The 21,514-nt window shown below is 42.2% G+C and overlaps 1 protein-coding gene across 3 annotated transcripts in view; it reads left to right on the top strand.

Moving 5' to 3' along the window:
* The window catches only part of PTPN3 (protein tyrosine phosphatase non-receptor type 3), a 710,747-nt gene that overhangs the window by 276,658 nt on the left and 412,575 nt on the right, over positions 1 to 21,514 (top strand). For all 3 annotated transcript variants that reach the window (XM_033930629.1, XM_033930631.1, XM_033930630.1), the window contains exon 2: positions 2,356 to 2,510. In XM_033930629.1, coding sequence (XP_033786520.1) covers positions 2,356 to 2,510 — 155 coding nt within the window. The remainder of the gene's footprint in view (positions 1 to 2,355; positions 2,511 to 21,514) is intronic.

Genomic DNA, 21,514 nt, shown 5'->3' with positions numbered 1-21,514 from the left:
GGAGGGGATTTCATACCTTAATCCTTCGAGTAGTCAGTCATGATTGAAACAAGACAAGATAGAAAGTCCATATTTTTGCCCTAGATGTTTTATATCTCTGGAAAAACTTCAAATTCTGGGACTGCCCAGAACATAAGAACTGCCATACTGGAACAGACCAAAAGTCCATCAAGCCCAGCATCCTGTTTCCAACAGTGGCTAACCCGGGTCCCAAGTACCTAGCTGTAGTAAAACAGATTTTATGCTGCTTATCTTAGAAATGAGCAGTGGATTTCCCCAAGCCATCACCATCTCATTAATGACCTATCGACTTTTCTTTTAAGAAATTATCCAAAATAACGGAATGAGAAACCCTAAGAAGCCAGATAAGTACAACACTGAAGAAACAAAAACAGAACTAAGTTTCTTCCCATATTGAGCATTTAGGAAAACTGAACAACAAAACCAATATGATAATAAAAGATAACTTTTGAACAAGTTTCACACACCGCTCTAAATCCAAACCATGCCTTCAGTAGGCATATCTGCCATCTTGACGGCTCTTTCTCACGACTGTCCATCATAGGGCAATCTCCTCTCTGATGCAGTGTGTTGGCTAGGCTTCTCCCAGTTTTGTACAGACTTGGTTTTGCTGACTATGCAAGTCAGTAATTTTCCTTCTCTCTTACAGAATCACAGTTGTCTGCAATGTGGGTTTCACTGGTCCTCAGCCTCACTACCTTGATCTTTTTTGGCTTACCAGCTTTCTAGATATCACACTCAGTACCTTTCTAGTACTCTCATTATCTCCTGTTCTTTCTCCTCTCCCAGCCTCCTGAATCTGTATCTTTTACACACTCCCCAGTCTTCTCCAGTCCTCACTTACTTTGTTCTGACTCTTATCTTCACCATTTCAAGCAGTAGCCTTTTACCCTGTTTCCCATCAGTCACCTTCCTTAGCACGCCATTTCTATTTTAACCCGATCTCCAGTTTTCTAGCTCCTTTTATACCATCTCTTGTTTTTCCACTCTATTAAGCTTCATCAACTTAGCCTTGCCTCATACCACATCTCTAATATGCCCTAGCTTGTTTCATTTCCATTGTCTTTTAATTTCCTGTCATATCCAATATACTCACTAGGAGCTCCCTGCCCCACGCATCCTCTCTCATACTTCTAACCCACAATTTACACTCCAGTTCCCACACTTGCTCTTCCCCTCCTTACCTGCCCATTCTCCAGTTGTCCCTTACCTCGGTTCCCCTCTTCCTCTCCATCCACACCAAACGTATTGGTCCTTTCCTTCCACTCCCCAATCTTCCATTCCCCTAACACCTCTCCCGCCCAATCTCTGTCTCTACTCCATCTTCAGTGCCTTGCTAAATCCCCCATTCCTTGCTCATCCACATTCCTATGCCCCCCCCATAGTCTTCAGTTGCTGCACTGTTTGGATATTTTTAGTTTAAGTAGTAGGATTGTATGAATTATAGTTTGCTTTACATTCCCAAATTGGTCGAGCAAAGTAGAATGTTTTGAATTGAATTGAATTAAAAAATGTAAGTAGATATTGAAGGTATTCCTTAATTTTCTGTGCTATAGAGATGTGCAGTGCTGCAGATTAATTTACATTGTGGTATGTTTTTGATCATGTATGAGATTGTCAGGTTTGTTATTTTTGTAGAAATGCTGGAAATGCCTAATCCAGATTGTAATCATTCTAGCTTGCTAAACTGAGTTTGGTTTTGGATTTAACTACCTTCTCCTATAAAGAATTATCTATGCCTCTTATTTTCAGTGTGTTTGTTTATTCTAATACTTTGTCTTCTAATTTCTGTTTCGGAAGTTAAGCAATGCTTAAGCTTTTCCTTTTTGTGTGGCATGCCCTGGGTGGAATTATTGCAGCATTCGTGGTGGTATATCAGGAAAAAGAATGCATAAAGTAGCATATACAGTATACTCTAACATAAACCAAGATTTGTCGGGGAGGGAGGGAGGGATTGCTCCTGGCTTGGCTCACCACTGGACCAGCAGGATTTAAGGTGGACCCAGGGAGAGGCCAGCCCTTGGTCTGGGAAGGGGCGGGTGGGTGTACAGCTGGATGGCACTTGTATATAAACCCTTGGTTTATATTTAAGTTAACATTTTTCCCCTAAAAAGAGGGGGGGGGGGATGTTATCTCAGTTTATGTAGATCAAAGTGTTCTATTTTAAGTTATTTTAAAAAAAATTTCTATAGAAGTGTTAAATATATTTGAAGAAGTGAAAATAATTTAATGGTTATATTCTAGAATTTGTTTACTCTTGAAACATTTTAGGGTTTTTTTTCCCCCTCAGTTAACATATTGATAGCATAACATCTTTTATTCTTTGTTTTTTAGGTTACTCGGCGATCGTTATGAACTCCCGGTTACGTGCTTTAGGTGGGAGGATTAATAATATGCGAGTAGCTGAACTTCCAAAAGAGAAAAATCGATCAGAAGTCTCGTGCAACGTCCACTTCTTGGATGGCTCAGTTCAAAGCTTTAAAGTCAGCGTAAGTTATCAAAATTTAATTTGTGCCCCTCCCCTCCAGTTTTAAGGCAGAGGTAGGCTGAGCATCTAAGGTTTCTTATATGCACATTTTCATCTGTTTCATGGACTTTAATCAATGGACATAAATTTAGGGATCCATTTAATAAGCTGTATTAACAGCTAGTGCAGGTTTTAACACAGCTCTCCCTCTAAGGCAGGGGTTTCAAAGTCCCTCCTCGAGGGCCGCAATCCAGTCGGGTTTTCAGCATTTCTTCAATGAATATGCATGAGATCTATTTGCATGCACTGCTTTCATTGTATGCTAATAGATCTCATGCATATTCATTGGGGAAATCCTGAAAACCCGACTGGATTGCGGCCCTCGAGGAGGGACTTTGACACCCCTGCTCTAAGGATTGGCCGGGTACATGCAAATTTTTTCTCATGTGAGTGACAAGTTCCAATTTTTTATTTTTTGCGAGAGCAACAAGTTCTAAAAGTCAAGAATTTTCCAGATTTGCAAGTATTTTTGTGAGCAACCATGTAAAATCTGTGAGCGACTCTTCTAGAATGAATGAGCAATTCCTAGTGTGCTCAGCTTAGAGGAAACATGGCATACAGTACGTGTTAGTGCAGACCTGTGATAATGGTTATTGCATGTTAAAACCAATTAATGCAGTATAAAACATGTGCCAACTGTCTAATATGGGTAGGGGCGATTTGTGGGTGTGACGGGCGAAGCTGAAAAATGGCCTGTAGTGACATCTAGCATAAGGGTTAGTACCACTCTTTAGCTTTCATGACTGCCAATAGTACAGTTGAACTTACTGTCACCTCAACTGATGTCATTAAGGTCAACCATGCTACTAGCAGTCCAGTAGCATGGCTAGCATTGTAAAGTTATTAGCTCTGCCTCTCCCCAGTCCCCAAACTGGTATGGCCTGCCTCCTACCTTAATCCTGGTGGTGCTTGGTCAGAGGCAGGCTTTCTAACCATATGCAGAGCTCCCTTTCCTCATGGCCTGCGTCTGAGCAAGAAGTGCCATGATCGAGGGAGGAGGTGGGTCAGGGGGAGCGGGAGCACTGCAAATAAAGAGAGAACACTGTGGCTCACACCACTCTTTGCTGTTTTAAATGGCACCATCAAACAAGCAGTCATCGATGAGTGGGACGAGGGTTGGCCTCCATGGCAATTGCAGTAACCTCTACCAACTGACGTGCTTTCAGCTGGAGACTCTGGGTTGGTAGCCAAGAATAATAATAATTTTATTCTTATATACCGCCAAAGCCATGGTAGTTCAAGGCGGTTTACAACAAGAAGAGCTGGACAATCAGTGAAAATAATTACAATAACGTCGTCAAGTACAAGTGGAGAAGGGCGGATACAAGTTGAGTGGGAGTGAGTCAGAGTGATAGACACAGAGTAGAGGTATCAAGTACATGTAGGAGCCGTACATGGTAAGGCATTAAGAGTTCTTGGTTACAAATCGGTTGAACAGGTTTGTTTTGACCAGTTTTCTAAAGTTTAAGATAGGATGAGGCCTGCTTAATGATGTTACCCAGCCCAACCGTTCTGTTGGTCTGCCTGGAAAGCAAGAGTTCTGCCCAGGTATCTCTTGAATCGGCAGGCCTTTAGTAAGAGCAAGAGGCTTGCAGAAAATTATGCTCTCTCTCAGTGGCTTAGTAAAGGGGGATGGACGGTCCACTTCAGGCACCGTCTTGGTGGGGGGCGCCAGCATCCATCCTCTCTGCCCCCTGCTGCTTCCCGACCCCCCCCCCGCCCCATGCGCTTACGCCTCTTCTCTTCCCTTCCCTTATACCTTTTTAATTTTCCCAGCATGAGCAGCATTATGAACTTGCTGCCCACATCAGTGTCGGCTCTCTCTGACGTCACTTCTGAGTCCTATGCTTAGGAAGTGACAATGCAGGAAGCAAATTCTTGATGCTGCTCACACCAGAAAAATTAAAGAGACACGGGGGAACGGAAGGGGACGCACGCGGGGCAGGGGAGGTCAGGAAGGAGCGAGGGGGAGGGGGGTGCCACCCACCCTCGCCACACCATTGCTCTTTCTTATGGGACTCCCTGGTACAAAGGGCCTGTTGCAACTGCCCCTTTTGCTCTCCTATAAAGTGATATTTATTAGTTGCGTCTCAGCAGCATTCTGAGTTAATTGGAGCTGCGGCCAGCTGTTTGTGCTCAGATTAAGATACAGGGCATTGCCTTGAGCCTATATAGGTATGTGTGACTCAGAAATGGAAGATTAGATTAGATGTTATCAGAGCATAGGCTGCTGTGATCAAACTTGCCACCTTGTTGTATGGAGAGAGATTTTCATAGTTGCAGCAGCGTCTCAAGAATTATGACTTGATTTTAGGAGGTGTTGGGTACCTGTCAACTTGTGTAATAATCTACTGTCTGTTTTGTTCACTTTACTGTGTTGTACTTGACTTGATAGCACACCACCAAAATGTTCAAAATGTTTTGATAAAAAAGAGAGAAAATCAATACATGGTTATAAAGTTAGTTTCCCACTTGGTTTCATAATTTTCTTTTTGTCATTTTTTGAGTTGTTCTTAGATATATAGTCAATTTGGTTCAGTGGAAATGAGAATCTATCATCATAAGCATGGATGTAGAGACTTGTTTCCATCAATGGAAACAGCCCAGGTAGAGGCCTGAGATAGACTTTATATAACAAGATCTGAGTGCTTCATCCACCTTTTGTCTTTTCTAAGGTCTTCTAAAGCTTTAAGAACAAAGCATTCTAGTTTTGCATTTTCCATCAATTCAAGGATTATATTCTAAGAAATTGCTGAATAGCTCTTTCAATATCAAGCGTCTGTAATTTGGAACAATTTAACAAGCTGTCTCTTCTCTCAGCCATCCTATTTAGCTGCTTGCCACCATTTCAAAACTCTTTTTTTTTTAAATTTGTACATTGTTATTTTGTACATTGTTCTGTTAATTGTATCTTCAACTTCAATAAGCTTGCATTACTATGTAATTGACAAATTTGTACTTCTCAGTGCTTGTTCTGGCTACATTTTCGTGATCTGCTTCGGGACCCTGAGGGAATTGATGGAATATAAATATATAAGCTGTATTATACTGTACATAAAATAGGTAACAGTATGGATCTTTATCATAACTAGCAGATTAGTGCCCAAGGTGATGCTGAATAGAATCGATTATCTGTCTGATTGAATTTGAACTAGAGAATGACACGGTGACAAAATTCATCACCGTTCCCGTCCCTGTGGATAACTGCGGTAAACCATCTTCATGTCATTCTTTAAGGAGAGAGGGAAGAATCAGAGTATGAATGGCCACAACCACTGACCCACAAGCTTTGCTTTGAAGAATGCTGGTGTAGAAGGACTGAGGTTGAAATAGACACTAGAAAATGACATGGAATTATTTCCCGTGGTTATCCGTGAGGACGGGAACGGTGATGAATTTTGTCACCGTGTCATTCTCTAATTTGAACCACTCAAATACCATGCCACACTATGTGGTTCTGCCCAGTGGTATAGTAAAGGGGGCAGGGGGAGTGGATCACCCCAGGCACCATCTTGGTAGGAGCATCAGCACTTCTCTGCCCCTCCATGCCACACTCATGCTCCCCCCCCCCCCCCCGAGTACCTCCTTAAATCTTCTCCAGCTTGAGGAGCTTCTCAGGTCTGCTGCTTGCGTCAGCCTGGCTCCCCTCGAAAATCACTTTGGGTCATGGTGCCAGGAAGTGACATCAGAGGGAAAGCCAGCGTTGGCATGGACAGCAGGCAGGAGAAGCAGCAGTGATGATTTAAAGAGGTACAGGGGAAAGGTTGGGTGCGAGTATGGCATGGGAGGGGCAGGGAAAGAGCGGGGGAGGGTGGTAGAGAGGAGGGTGAAGGGTGAGCACCACCTCCACAGGCGCCTCCTACCCTCGCTACGCCACTGGTGCTGCCTGCTATGCAAACATAATATTGTGGCCCACAGTGTTGAAAGCTGCAGAAAACTGAGGCAGATACTGTATCACTATTTCTGTGAAAATTCAATTTTTAAAATTTGTATAAGAGTACAGCAGACCCTCAATATTCGCGGGGGTTAGGGGTAGAGCCGAATAATTTTTGGGGCCAGCTCTGACCCACCCAGCTTCCCTTCTGCCTCCCTCCTGCATCCCCAATCTTACCTGGTGGTCTATCGGCAACACGGGGCAGAAGCGATCATCTTATGCTCCTGCCCTGTGCAGAGCCGTCATCAAAATGGCTGCTGTGAGTTCCCGTTTGTATAACCATTAAACACGAAAGCACCATTGCGAAAAAACACAATTCTACTAATTCATTTCTCAAAATATGGAGGCCTGTACAAACTTAATGTACTTTAGACCATTGACATATTGTATATTAGATCGCTTACTTTATGCTATGCTGTGATGCTCGTTGAGAACTTATTCCATGCTTTGCATGTGCATCGTAAAAAAAATAAAATGAAATGTGTACTGAACTTTTATATTTGTTTGACATGAAGTACCTAGTTGTACTATCTTGTTCACGTTATTCTCCTCATATGTTCCATTTGGCTGTACAACTGGAATGTATCATGTCATAGTTAATACTTGTATAATTGGTTTTGTTTTGTTTTTCTTTTCCTCTTCATATGTTATTATTGAAAATCTAATTTAAAAAATTTTTTATCGCTAATAATAAAACCCTAAGCGCACATGCGCTCTCTTACCTGCATGATCCGTAGGTCCGTGACAGGTAGGAGTGTGCATGAGCACTTAGGATTCTATTACCTTGGGAGGAAATGCCCGGGGCCTCCGGAGTACAGAGGGGCAGCAGCGACAGAGGTGGCGCGGATCGATGGGTGGCGGTGGAGGAGAAGCAGCGGCACTGGTGACAGGAGCAGGAACTCTGAGGGGAGTGGGACCGGGGAATTGCTGTGAGGCGACAGGTGGCAGAGGAAGAGGCGCAGCAGCAGCAGCAGGAACTCTGAGGGGAGTCAGGGAGGGAGGTAACAGGAAGGGAGGCCTACTGCTGGACATGGGGAGCAAGGAAGAGGTGCTGCTGGACAGGGGGGTAACAGGAAGGAAGAAGGCCTACTGCTGGACAAGGGGAGCAGGGAAGAGGTGCTGCTGAACACGGGGGAGGTAAAAGGAAAAGAGAAGGCCTATTGCTGGACAGGAGGAGCAGGGAAGGGGTGCTGCTGGACATGGGGGAGGTAAAAGGAAGGGAGAAGGGCTTCTGCTGGACAGGGGAGACATATAACGAAGAGAGAAGAGCTGCTGCTGGACAGGGGGCGCAGGGAAGGGGTGCTGCTGGACACGGGGAGGTAAAAGGAAGGGAAAAGGGCTTCTGCTGGATAAGGGGAGCAGGGAAGGGGTGATGGGGGAGGTAAAAGGAAGGGAAAAGGGCTTCTGCTGGATAAGGGGAGCAGGGAAGGGGTGATGGGGGAGGTAAAAGGAAGGGAAAAGGGCTTCTGCTGGACAGGGGGAGCAGGCAAGGGGTGGTGGTGGACAGCCGAAGAAAGAGAGAAAAAGAAAGATAGACAGACAGACAGAAAGTGACCACATCTATTCAAAGTAAACATGCTAACCTGGGTGAACTTCCTACTTTCCTCAGGATACTTTCCTCCAGACCAAGGCCATATTATGTTAACCCCAATCATAAAAAACACAAAAGATCCCCCAAATGCCCCTTCTAATTACAGACCAATCCCTCTTTTCACAAAAATAGCTGAAGGGGTGGTAAAAGCTGAACTCACCGCTTATCTGGATAAATTCAACATACTCAGTGACAATCAGTTGGGCTTTCGAACAGACCACAGCACTGAAACCATCATTGCAGCCTTAATTGACCACTTACACACCCTCTTCAGCCTGGGCTCCAGCGCCTTGATCCTTCAATTCGACTTGAGCAGTGCGTTCGACCTAGTAGACCACAACATTCTCCTAGAATACCTGACCCACATTGGCATCTCCGACCAGGTCCTCAATTGGTTTCGCGGATTCCTACAAAACAGATCCTACAGAGTATTCAAAAATGACTCTTCCTCATCTAGCTGGGTTAACTCCTGCGGGGTGCCGCAGGGCTCCCCCCTGTCACCCACACTATTTAATATCTACCTCGCCTCCCTGGGTAACCTCCTTCATAACCTCAAACTCAAATTCTTCATCTACGCAGATGACATCACAATAGTCATCCCTCTCACCACCTTCTCCCCAGAACTTCTAGCCTTCATCACAAACATACTTAATCAGATAGAACTATGGATGCTAGCCTACAGATTAAAACTAAACCCGGACAAAACAAAATTCTTCCTAGCCTCCCCCAATGAAAAAATCAAAGACTCCACAATCCAGGTGAAAGGTCTGGTCTTCCCCCTCGAACAAACATTAAAAATACTGGGTGTCACCTAGACAAACATCTATCGCTAGAAAATCACACTGATCTTACTGTCAAGAAATACTTCTCGGTGCTCTGGAAACTGCGCACCATAAAAAAATACTTTGACGACTCCTCTTTCCGCCTTTTGGTACAGTCCTCCGTTCTCAGTGTACTAGACTATTGCAATGTCATTTATTTGAGCTCCACGAAGAAAACCATGAGGAGACTAAAATTGATCCAGAACACTGCCGTCCGCCTCATATTCAGCCTGAACAAATGGGACCACATCACGCCTTTCTACCACCAACTGCATTGGCTCCCTTTCGAATCCAGAGTCCTATTCAAATTTGCCTGCTTCTGCTACAAAACAGTTTTTGGCCTATTACCTAGTTACCTCAATCACCATTTCACTCTGAATCTCACCAACAAGAAATCCCGCAGAAAACAGCTGTTCGTCTTCCCATCACTAAAATTATGTCACTTCAGTAGATTTCTCGACAAAACCTTTGCGTACCAGGTGGCTAAGCTGAACCCTTGGCTTGCCCAAATGATACTCGAGGCCCCCTCTTACCTTAGTTTTAGAAAACTTCTCAAAACGCACCTCTTCCGCGAACAGGGCTTTTAATCCCCCTTGCCCCCTGCTTCTCCCCTTTCCCTCTCTCCCCCCGTTCCTTCTCCTCCCCCCCTCTCCCCACTAGGTCTCTCTCTTGTTATCGCTTACCTTCCAACCCTTCCTTCTGTCTTACCGTTACCCCTGCTAATTCTCAATTAAAGAGTTCCCCACGCCCCCCTATTCATTGCCTGTAATTTTGTTAAAATTTTGTAAATCCGTGTGTCACCGCGGACCTTAACTAATGGATGTGAACCGCCTAGAACTTTTTTGGGTATGGCGGTATACAAGAATAAAATTATTATTATTATTATTCTAGCACCTGTTAATGTAACGGGCTTAAAGACTAGTACAGTGGTACATCGGTTTACGAGTGCACCGGTTTGCGAGTGTTTTGCAAGACGAGGAAAACATTTGCAAAATCGGCACCTCAGAAACCGAGCATGCCTCGATTTGCGAGCGGTGCCCCCCGCGATCCGGCACCCTCCCTCCGCGATCTGGCACCCTCCCCCCCACTGCGATTGGGCACCTCCCCGCTGCTTCTTACTGTCATCTGGGCACCGGCATGTCCTGTGCATTGGTGCCGGTGCCTGAAGATCGTCCACACACACACACACATACACCTTGGATTACAAGCATAATCTGTTCCAGGCCAACGATCATGTGTCAGTTACACAACGGTGCTGTTTATAGAATCACGACTGCCTCAAATATAGGCACCAGAAATGTAGGCCACGGTTTTCAAGGCCTAAATTTCCGGCACCTATGTTTGACGTGAATCGTGTCTATGGAGGCACTAAGGGTGCCTAAAGTCATTTCTGGCATTAGCCATGCCTACTTTGACCTTAAGAATTCTAAGAAGCCACCGTAAACGAGATCTAGGCACTAGTTTTGACATTTTTGTTTTTAAATGATTTTTAAATTGTTTTTTAAACAGCTTTACCACTTACGCTATCCGCTGGTAGGATGCTGTTTATAGAATATGGGCCTTTTTCTTTTAGCCTATTGTTGATGTTGCTTGCAGACTATGTTCTATAAAATTTCCTCAAAAAGGGGGATAATAAATACAGGCTGGTAGTTTTCTAGCTTGTCCCGATCAAGAATGCGGACTTCCTGAGACACCAGGCTGCGCAGTGGTACAAATTAATATCTGGATTCATAAATAAAAAAAACAAAGACGGGTCTTAGAGACATTTGGAGCATTGAGATTAAGCATCAAATTTCTGCCTCTCAATGGCCACGAATTTGGTCTTGGAGGATGAGATGTACAATGTCTGCATCTATGAGACAAACATGTTTTTTCTTGTTGAATAGAGCATTCTGGACCCCTGTTGGTTAAAAAAAATTAGATAGCTCTAAGTCTGATAGATGTTGACATTGTCATCTTGAAGCAGGGACTTTAGATCATTTATTATTCTATTGTCCATTTATTGTGGAATTTTGGAAATCAATTTGGAGTCAAATAAATTGTTTATTAGAAATCATGTGGCATTATCCTATGATACAATATTATTTGGCATGGCAATGAGGGCTAAGAGTCAAATATCCTCTACAAATAATAAATTATTGCTCATTTTGACAGGAGTTGCCATAATTGGAAAAGTTGGAATAGACTGAACTTTAGTTATTGGTGGAATTCACTATGCCATATTTATAAAGTGGAAAGAACATTAGCCGTTCAAAAAGGGAACTTTAATAAATTTCAGGATGTGTGGAGGCCATTATCAGATTATTGTAAAGATTGAGTATATATTTTTCTTCCCTGATTAGTACAAATGGAAATTTGGCAGGGGGAGGGGGGTATTTATTATTGGAAAATGTTTTTATGAAATATAAAAGGATGGGAGGGAAGGGGATAAATGTAATTTGATAAGATTAATTGTAGAATTTCAAGTGATATATCTGTCAAAATGTTAGTACCAATGCACTTGATGTAAGTTATAAAATGAATAAAGAATTATAAAAAAAAACCCCACTTTTTCTCAGCTGCCCTCCTCTCCGAAAAAAGCTCTTGTGGAGGCATTTTGTTTGCAGTGTCCTTGTGCAATAAAGATGTTCCCTAAGAGTATAAAGTTGGGATTTAGAGTACTGTACACATGACATATGTTTAATTAGAGAGGGAAATAAAATAAATTGTGTACGGAGATGCAGAGGTTAAATTGTTTGGCAGTAGTTGATCAAATTACTCTTAACGAACAATGTTCTGAATAAACCTGACTAAGTTGTATAACAGCAAGCAGTTCTGGGATAAAGGTGTGGGCTTGGGTTTCCTTTGATATATACATAGGTTCGGTTTCTCTAACCGTTGCTGATTTTTTAGGTGCTGGTAGGTGCCCAAGTTCAGTAAAAAAACAAACAAACCAAAACCGCTGTCTTTTCTGAGTTTCAAGGTGGCCACCAGTGCCTAAAAAAATCGGCACTGGAATTGCACCTTCATAGGTACTTTGAGCCGCCTAATCCTGCTGTGGTCGTGACAAATCAGGAAGTGGCGTTAGGTGGCCTAAAGTACCTACGTAGGTGTGATTCACAACAAAGATAAGTCCCGAAAATGTAGGCCTGGAAAATCCTGGCCTACATTCCTGGTGCCTATCTTTCCCAGAGGCACGATTCTCTATATGGTACCGGATACGCAATTAGCAGCTGCTTTTTAGGTGGCTGTCGAAATCGGCACCATATAGAGAATCCGGGCCATAATGAATTTCTTCTCTGGTTATTCCTTCCAGTGTGAAAAAGGAACATGCAGTATGGTATGGGTCATGCATTTGGTATATTTATAAAGAGAGATTAGTGGTTGCTTATTGTATGCATTTATTTATGAACTTAAGAGGATCCCACATACCTGAACTCTACAAGGATTGGTTTGTTAATTTTTAAAGCTTTTGGAGTATCCTATATAATAAAACTCTAAGCGCCGCATGCGCACTTAGAGTTTCGTGTTCCCTGCTGCTGTGGTGTGTGATCCGTGGCTGGATTCTATTTTAGAACGCAGCAGCAGGGAACACTCTGGAACTTCCCACCCTCGCTCACTGTGAAAGAAACCGCTGTCGCCACCGCTGTTCCTTCTGCTCCCCTCTTTGGAGTGTCCAGTGCAGGCCAAAGGGGTTCCTGGGCAACTGAACGCAGTCTCCAGGCAGCCGCAGCCGCAACCTCAGCAAACGCCGGTTTTCCTCCCAGCTTGGGTCCAGAGCCTTTCCAGTGTCGTCGTCATGGCACCCCCCACCCCCCCTCCCCGGCGCATCTGACCCTCCAACCGTGGTCAGCCGCCCCCCTTCCCTTCTCAAGGTCCCGACAAACCTCTTGACTAGCAGCGGCCGCAGCACTCTAAACAGGCTGCTTCAGGGCCTTCTACTGCCCTGATTTGCTCTGCCGGTGACGTGGCAGAGGGAATCGCGGGCAGTAGAAGGCCGCGAAGCAGCCTGTTTAGAATGCTGCGGCCACTGCTCGAGCCGGGAGGTTTCTGTTCGCCTTGTGGTGGGAGGGTCGGATGGGAGGGTAAGTGAGGTTGGCTGCACTTCGGTGGTAGTGGCGGGGGGGGGGTGTAGATGGAAACATGCTGCTTTCAAGGGTTCTACTGCAAAGGGGAATGGAAGGGAGGGTTAGAAAAATGATAGGTTCTACTGTATAGGGGGTTGGGAGGCAGGCAGGCAGGCTGGCTTTGGGGGTGGGGGGGCATTGAGGGCACTAAAGACATAGGAGGCACTAAGGACATAGGAAGGTGGCACTAAGGACATAGGAGGCACTGAGGGCACTAAGAGTATAGGAAGGAGGCACTGAGGGCACTAAGAACATAGGAGGCACTGAGGGCACTAAGGGCACTAAGGACATAGGAGGCACTGAAAGCACTAAGGACATAGGAAGGGGCACTAAGGACATAGGAAGGAGGCACTGAAGGCACCAAGGACATAGGAGGCACTGAGAGCACTAAGGACATAGGAAGGGGCACTAAGGACATAGGAAGGAGACACTGAAGGCACTAAGGACATAGGATGGGACACTAAGGACATAGGAAGGTGGCACTGAGGGCACTGAGGACATAGGAGGCACTGAGGGCACTAGGGACATAGGAAGGGGAACTAAGGACATAGGAAGGAGGCACTGAGGACATAGGATGGGGCACTAAGGACAGGAAGGAGGCACTGGGGGCACTAAGGACATAGGAAGGTGGCACTGGGGGCATTAAGGACATAGGAAGGAGGCACTGAGAGCACTAAAGCCAAGATGGGACACTAAGGACATAGGAAAGGGGTCACAGAGAGGCAGGCAGGCATGGCATAACAGAGAAATACAGGCAGACGGGGCCAGGGAGACAGAGACAGAAAGAAAGACAGACAGGGTGCCAGGGAGAGACACAGACAGAAAGAATGACAGAAAGTGTACACGGAGAGAAAGAAAAAAAGAAAAAAAAAGATAGACAGACATCTACTCTAGCACCCGTTAATGTAACGGGCTTAAACACTAGTTTATTATATTTGGTTTAGAATGACTGAACAATATGCCACATTTAATGAGGTATATCAGATTGGCAGATAGGAAAATATTTTATTTAACCTAATCTTAGTCAGTACAGAGGCAAAAGAGATGTCACTGGGGCCTTTTTGATGATAAGTTGGCCGAGATCCTTGCTTTCATTCTATTTATTTTATTTTTATCTTGGAAGTGTAGATATTTTGTGAGATGAGCTCAAGCTAGGCACATGGAATAGAGCCAGTGATGCAGTGCTTTTAAGGACTTGCATGTCTAGTTTTTGTGGCTTGTGGTACTTTGGAAGAAAGGCAGGAGAGGAGAGATACGATAGAGATGTTTAAATACCTCTGTGCCTTAAATGCGCATGATTCGAGTCTTTCATTTGAAAGGAAGCTCTAGAATGAGAGGGCATAGGATGAAGTTAAGAGGTGATAGGCTCAGGAGTATTCTAAGGAAATACTTTTTTTATACAGAAAAGGTGGCAGATGCCTGGAACAGTTTCCCGGAAGAGGTGGTGGAGACCAAGACTGTGTCTGAATTCAAGAGAGCGTGGGATAGGCACATGGGATTTCTTAGAGAAAGGAAGAAATAATGGTTACTGTGGATGGGCCATTTAGCCTTTATCTGCCATCATGTTTCTATATTATCCATAAAGTTCTTAGTCATAGGCTTCTCTCTTATAAGTACCTAAAGGGCAGTTCTATAACTGGGTGTTTGTATTTATGCATCACATGCATAAATTAATGTACAGAATACTGACACTTGTGTGGCTAAGTGTACATCTGTTCTGTAAGGACATGTGTAAGTGGCATACTGCCTACATTCATACTGACCAACTGGAATCGACTGTCCCTGCAGATAAGATCTCCGGAAGGACTCCTCAACTTTAGGAAAGCAATAAAAGCATACCTCTTTACTTAACTTCCCTGCCCACGACCGATTAATTACAAAGAAATGTATATTGATACAAGATCCTCGGTATGTGTCGCATTAGGATAAAAATATGTACTGTGAAATCTTGATCTGTAACTGTGACAAATTTAACCTGTAAACTATATTATGGATATTGGCATTAGATCACTAGTATGTGTTGAGTTGGGATAAAAACTTTTATCTGAACCCCCCCTCCCCCCAACTTGTACAGTAACTATGGCATATTGTAACCTGTTAATTGTATATTATGTGTGTTAACCTGTAACCTGTCCTGAGATCTTTAGGGAGGATGGGATAGATAACTAATTAAATAAATTTATTCAAGGAAGTGTTCACTGCGGTGGAGAACGGGAGTTGCTGCCACTTACAGTATTCTGTAAAAAGAATGTGATTGAAGTCTACAAAATTCTGAGTGAAGTAGAACGGGTACAAGTGAATCGATTTTTCACTCCGTCAAAAATTACAAAGACAAGGGGACACTCGATGAAGTTACAGGAAAATACTTTTTAAAACCAATAGGAGGAATTTTTTATTCACTCAGAGAATAATTAAGCTCTGGAATGTGTTGCCAGAGAATGTGGTAAGAGCGGATAACATAGCTGGTTTTGGTTTGGACAAGTTCCTGGATGAAAAGTCCATAGTCTGAATTGGTAGCATGGAATGTTCCTACTCTTTGGGTTTTGGCCAGGTCCTAGTGACCTGGATAGGCCACCGTGAAAATTGGCTACTGGGCTTGCTGGACCCAGTAAGGCTATTCTTATGTTCATATGTCGCACATCCTGGCCACATTTTGGTGCTTGCAGTTAGGCTAGGTCTGTGGCTGGTATAACTTTGGGTACATAAATATAAGGCACCTGGAGAACCCCCTTGCCAGGCAGGTTTTCAGGATATCCACAATGAATATTCATGAAATTGATTTGCATACACTGCCTCCATTGCTTGAAAATCTTTCATGCATATTCATTGTGGATATCCTGAAAACCTGACTGTCAAGGGGATTCTCCAGGACTGACTTGGGAAACACTGATATCAGGTATGCCCAGAAACCTTTATAGAATAGACTCTCACTGTGTACCTTGCGTGTCTGTATGTAAGTTGGTGAAATATTTCAATAGGTGTAAAACTCATTGTTGACTTTTTAAGTCACCGATCTAGCTTTTTATGTTTTTAACGCCTAACATTTTGTTATGAAAATGGGTCTGTGCCTGTTTAACCATTTTTCTTTATATGTTGCCAAAATGTATATAATGAGGGTAATTTTATGAACCATTTTTATAGCCCTTATTTTAAAGCATCCTCATGTCAAAATATCAGCTGTTACACTTGTAAATTGGAAAACACCTCGGTAAGGCATAAAAGGGGCTATTTACACAGGATGGTGCTCACCATATTTATAATGCCAAATCTTTTTTAAACCCTGCTAAACCAACTTCTTTCACTACATTCTCTGGCAATGAATGCAAGAGCTTAATTACACACAGTTGAAGAAACAATGTCACATACATGTGTGATCACATAAATAAGGTGACAACACATTGGTCGCCTCTTAAGCTGTCATGGTGGGGAAGGATGGACACAATTAAGATGATGATTATGCCTATAATTAACTAGTATGCTGTCCATTTTATTAGAAAGATCAATATACCATAAGATGGAAAGTTTACTTACAAAGTTTGTATGGAACAATAAACCTCCTAAGATAAGTTTAAAAAAACTAAAGTGCTATAAGGATTGGTGTGGTGTCAACTTTCCGAGTTTTTCTAAGTATCATTTGGCTTTTATACTTTGGTAAAGTTCAAAGTGGATGTTAACTGAATCACAAACATTATCACCTGCTTGGATAAAGTATGAGGAAGCAATGTTCAAAATGCCGTTATGACTGATACCATTTACAGCCTTTTTAAGGGGGACTTGGGTAAGAATCCAGTGATCATTGCTACCAAACTGCTTTTCAAGAATTGGAAAAAACTGTCAATCTTAAATGGAATGAAACATCCTGGGCTCTATTATGGAACAATCCAATATATAAAATACAAGGGTCGATTGGAAAATTTGGAAAAGAACTGGTATTTGGCAGATCAGGCAATTAATGCATCAACAAGATTGGATACCATTTTCTGATCTTGTAGAAAGGTATGGGATACCTAAACAGCAATACTAAAAAATAATCTTAATGCTGGTTTTCAAAATTAAACTCTCATGTCTTCCATCTTTTCTCGATAAACTTATTATACCTCTTTGTTCTCCTCGGACCCTCAGATCAGCCGATCAAAACTTGCTGGCCATTCCTTCCATCAAAGAATTCTACTACACTAGGAAAATTAATTTCTCAGTAGCTGCTCCAACCTTATGGAATGCCATGCCACCTCAACTTCGTCATGAAAATCTTCTCAATAAATTCAAGACCAAACTAAAAACCTTTCTTTTTCAAGATGCATATCATAATCTCTAAATACTAACTTCCCCAAAACCAGTCAAATTATCTCAACCGCTTATACGAAGCGACCCTATCCCTGATGTTATATCCTCCCCCTCTTCCCTTTCTTTTAACTTTTATTTTAATAATGTATTTATTGACCTTTCCATCCCCTTAATATCCTTGTCTATTGTCTTTTGATGTTCACTCTTCCCCACATATATATAATTATTATTTTTACTTTTTATCTCTTTTTTCTTTTTTTTAGTATTGTAAACCAGCCAGGTACACGTTAATGGTCGGTATATTAAATTCAATAAAAACTTGAATACTATAGGTGGATCCAACTTTTACACTATATTAAATCAGCTCACCCTCAAATCAAACTATAAGAGGAGCAACCGGACTGTATATCACTTTGTTCTACCTTATCAAACTGTAAAGGGGCAGTTGCCCAGTGGTACAAGTATTTGAAGTTAAATGTATGTAAGAAACCCAAGGTGATACAAAGAATTTGAGAGTTTAATCTGAATAAGCGTTTGGATGAGTCTCAATGGAAACTAGTTTGGAAATCAATTACTACTTCATTACGCTCAGCAGGTTTAATTCAATCTTACTTCTTCTTAATGCATAAAATGCTAGGGACCCCGATATCAAAAATAGATACCTCCAAAGAAAAATTCTGTTGGTCATGTAAGGATACAATCGGAACAATGGAACATATGCTTTTTAAATATCCTTATGTGACTTCTTGTTGGAGTAAAGTTTGGTCAACAATTTCACCCTTGCTTTCCATACCAGAACCATTAACTTACCAAATAATTATATTGAGGGTTTTGGATTAAAGTCTACATAAATTCTTATAAAATGCAATTATTGAAGAACTTAATAATGATGATAACAAAATCAATATTATCTAATTGGAGGGATTTTTCTAAATTGGAATATAATATGTGGTAGAACATGTCATGTTTGTATAGTAAATATGAAAAATTTATGCAATTAAGGGGTCCTTTAACTAAGGCGTGCTAGCCGTTTTGTGTGTGCTGAACGCTAACGCATCCATTCTAATCTATGGATGTGTTAGCGTTTAGTGTGCGCTAAAACGGCTAGCGCCCCTTAGTTAAAGGACCCCTAAGTGTGGTAATCCTGAGAAAATTTAGGAAAGTATGGGATTGCTTACTTAATTGCAAGGATTAAATGCTGTTATATTTAGTTTAGATGATATGTTATGACACCCTATAACTTATTTTTCTTTTTCTAATATCCCCCCCCCTTTTTTTTTTTTTTTTTAATTAAACCACAATCACAGTTATTAGTGCAGGGAGCCGCGCAGAATGCTCCGTGCTGTTCCCGACGCTCATAGGAACTCTGTGAGCATCGGGAGCAGCGCAGAGCATTCAGTGCGGCTCCCTGCGCTAATAACCTCTTATCGCGGTTTAGTAAAAAAGGGAGGGTTGTGTTAGTATTTTCTCTTGTTTGTGATGTTTCTCTTTAAAATTTCAATAAAATATTCTTGGGGGGAAAAAAAGTTTAATTACACATTGAATGAGGAAATATTTGTTTTAAATCTACTAATTAGTAGCTTCATCACATGCCCCCTAGTCCTAGTATTTTTAGAAAGAGTATACAAGCAGCTCACATCTAACCACTCCACTCAGTATTTTATAGACCTCCATCATTTATCTCCCCTGAGCCATTTCTTATCCAGGCTGAAGAGGCCTAGCAGTTCTAGCCTTTTCTCATAGGGAAATTGCCCCATCCCTTTGACCATTTTTGTTGCCCTTCTCTGTACCTTTTCTAATTCCGCTATACCTACTTTAAGATGCAGCAACCAGAATTGTACACAAAGGCATTATAACATATTCATCTTTGTTCTCAAATCCTTTCCTGATAATTCCTAACATTCAATTTACTTTCTTAGCCACTGCTGTACACTGAGGGCTCCTTTTACAAAGATGCGCTAGCGGTTTTAGCAAGTGCATAGCGCACGCTAAAATGCCGCATGCGCTAGCCGCTACCGCCTCCTTTTAAGCAGGTGGTAATTTTTCGGCTAGCGCGCGCTAATTCTGTGCGTGCTCTAAAATTCTGTGCATGCTCCTTTGTAAAAGGAGCCCTGAGTTGAGGCTTTCTTCATATCCTCAACAATGACATCTAGGAGTGGTGGTGACTCCTAATGTGGAACTGTGCATCACTTCTCCCTCTGTATTTGCTGTGATAGGGGATTAACAGAACCGCGAATACAGAAAACCGTGAATAACGTTTTCACTTCTTATTTTCCATTTTCTATTAAAAAAACATCGTGAATATGGTGAAACCGCGCATAACATGGTGGGAGACCTGGCCTGTTCCTGAAGGAGAGACAAAACACGGTGAAGACAGTGCTGGGAATCGGCGATTTTCTCTGTAAACGCTTGGAATCCGCGATTTCTCTATGCAAGCTGATGTAATGGGGGGGGGGGGGAAGGGGGAGGATCCAACAAGCTAAAAACCGTGAATAATCGAAACCACGATTGCTGAAACTGCGAATACGGAAGAAGTGTAGTTCAGATTCTTCTTCCCCGCTCACATTAAAGTCAAGTACCATTTCGATGCCCAGTCTCACAAGGTCCTCTTGCAATTTTTCACAATCCTCTTGTTAAAATTGTACCAGTATATAAAATTTTTAATAAATATGTTAAAAACCAAATAATACCACATTTGAATAAAAAGCAGGAGTATTGTACTTATATAGGGCACATTCTTTAAAACTTTCGGTACAACCGTGATAAACCCATCTTTCATATAGAATCAATATATTCTTTATAGTGTTTCATAATACAGTGGAACCTCGGTTTACGAGCATAATTTGTTCCAGAAGCATGCTTGTAAACCAAATTACTCGTATATCAAAGCGAGTTTCCTCATAGGAAGTAAGGGAAACTCGCTTGATTCGTTCCCACCCACCCCACCCTATTATAGTGTTTATTATTGTTCCAATTTCTTTGAATTGAGGACGCAGCAAATTAATCCATCACTGCATGCCAAAATGATCTAGAAAGGCCCACTCAGACGTAATATAAAATAATGCTTGTAAAATTTCATTTTAGTTTGATATATTGTAAACTGCTTAGGTCAGTAAAATGCAGGAGCGGTATAGCAAATCCTAAATAAACATAAACATGCTTACAAGGAAAATGTTATGCTTAAAGAAGACAAGTGCAATGAAGATCATCCATAATGATGAAATTGTAAAAATACTCCTCAATTCATGGTTTCCACCACCATTGCCTAGAGCAGTGGTTCCCAACCCTGTCCTGGAGGAACACCAGGCCAATTGGGTTTTCAGGCTAGCCCTAATGAATATGCATGAAACAAATTTGCATGCCTATCACTTCCATCATATGCAAATCTCTCTCATGCATATTCATTAGGGCTAGCCTGAAAACCCGATTGGCCTGGTGTTCCTCCAGGACAGGGTTGGGAATCACTGGCCTAGAGGACCCTAAGATTCTTTGTAACATTGACAATAAGGGTTAGACAAAATATATAAAAAATATATAGGGATATTTATATGGCAAAGCAATTGCAAAAACTAAACAGTAAAACTTCTCAGTACTTGGCTGAACAGCGAGGGTAGCAATAGTGGTACAACTAATAATTGGTTTTGATACAATCTTAGTATTCCCTAACAGACAAATAATAGAAAGCAAAGAGCCACATGCCTAAGGTCCTGAATAACATTTGGAACTTAGCAATGCTTTCTATCTAACCCTATACTGTAGGAAAGAAACCACTGTACTTACCAGAGTTATGGGATGCACATAGAGTCCTTAGCTCCCTCAGTGTGACAGGTCTCACCTCTCTCTCCTGGACACCGAGCTGATATTTCACATTTCGCTCCTGGATCAGCCAGGGCTCGATTTCACAAGGTCTTGTAGATAAGATGCCCTGATTCACAGTGTCTTGGTCTGTTCTCAATCATGCCTGGCTCAACAAAGATTCTGGAATTCTGTATGTAAGCCATTCTTTCTCAGAAATTTAGATGTAACTGGGATACTACACGGAATTATTTGTTGACTCAGTATGGCACAAACTTGTAGTTCTGTTAAATTTATGAGCACTGGGTGCTTAGGAACTCAGAGTTTACTAAATGAACTGCATCTTTGATGCATAGGCAGTGGAACATTTTTTTTTTTTTTGGGGGGGGGGGGCAAAAGCTCCACCCCAGACCCCACACAAACTCTGCCTCATAC

The sequence above is a fragment of the Geotrypetes seraphini genome, chromosome 2 (assembly GCF_902459505.1).
Source record: "Geotrypetes seraphini chromosome 2, aGeoSer1.1, whole genome shotgun sequence".
Taxonomy (NCBI): Eukaryota; Metazoa; Chordata; class Amphibia; order Gymnophiona; family Dermophiidae; genus Geotrypetes; species Geotrypetes seraphini.
This window is presented reverse-complemented; position numbering and strand designations above follow the sequence as displayed.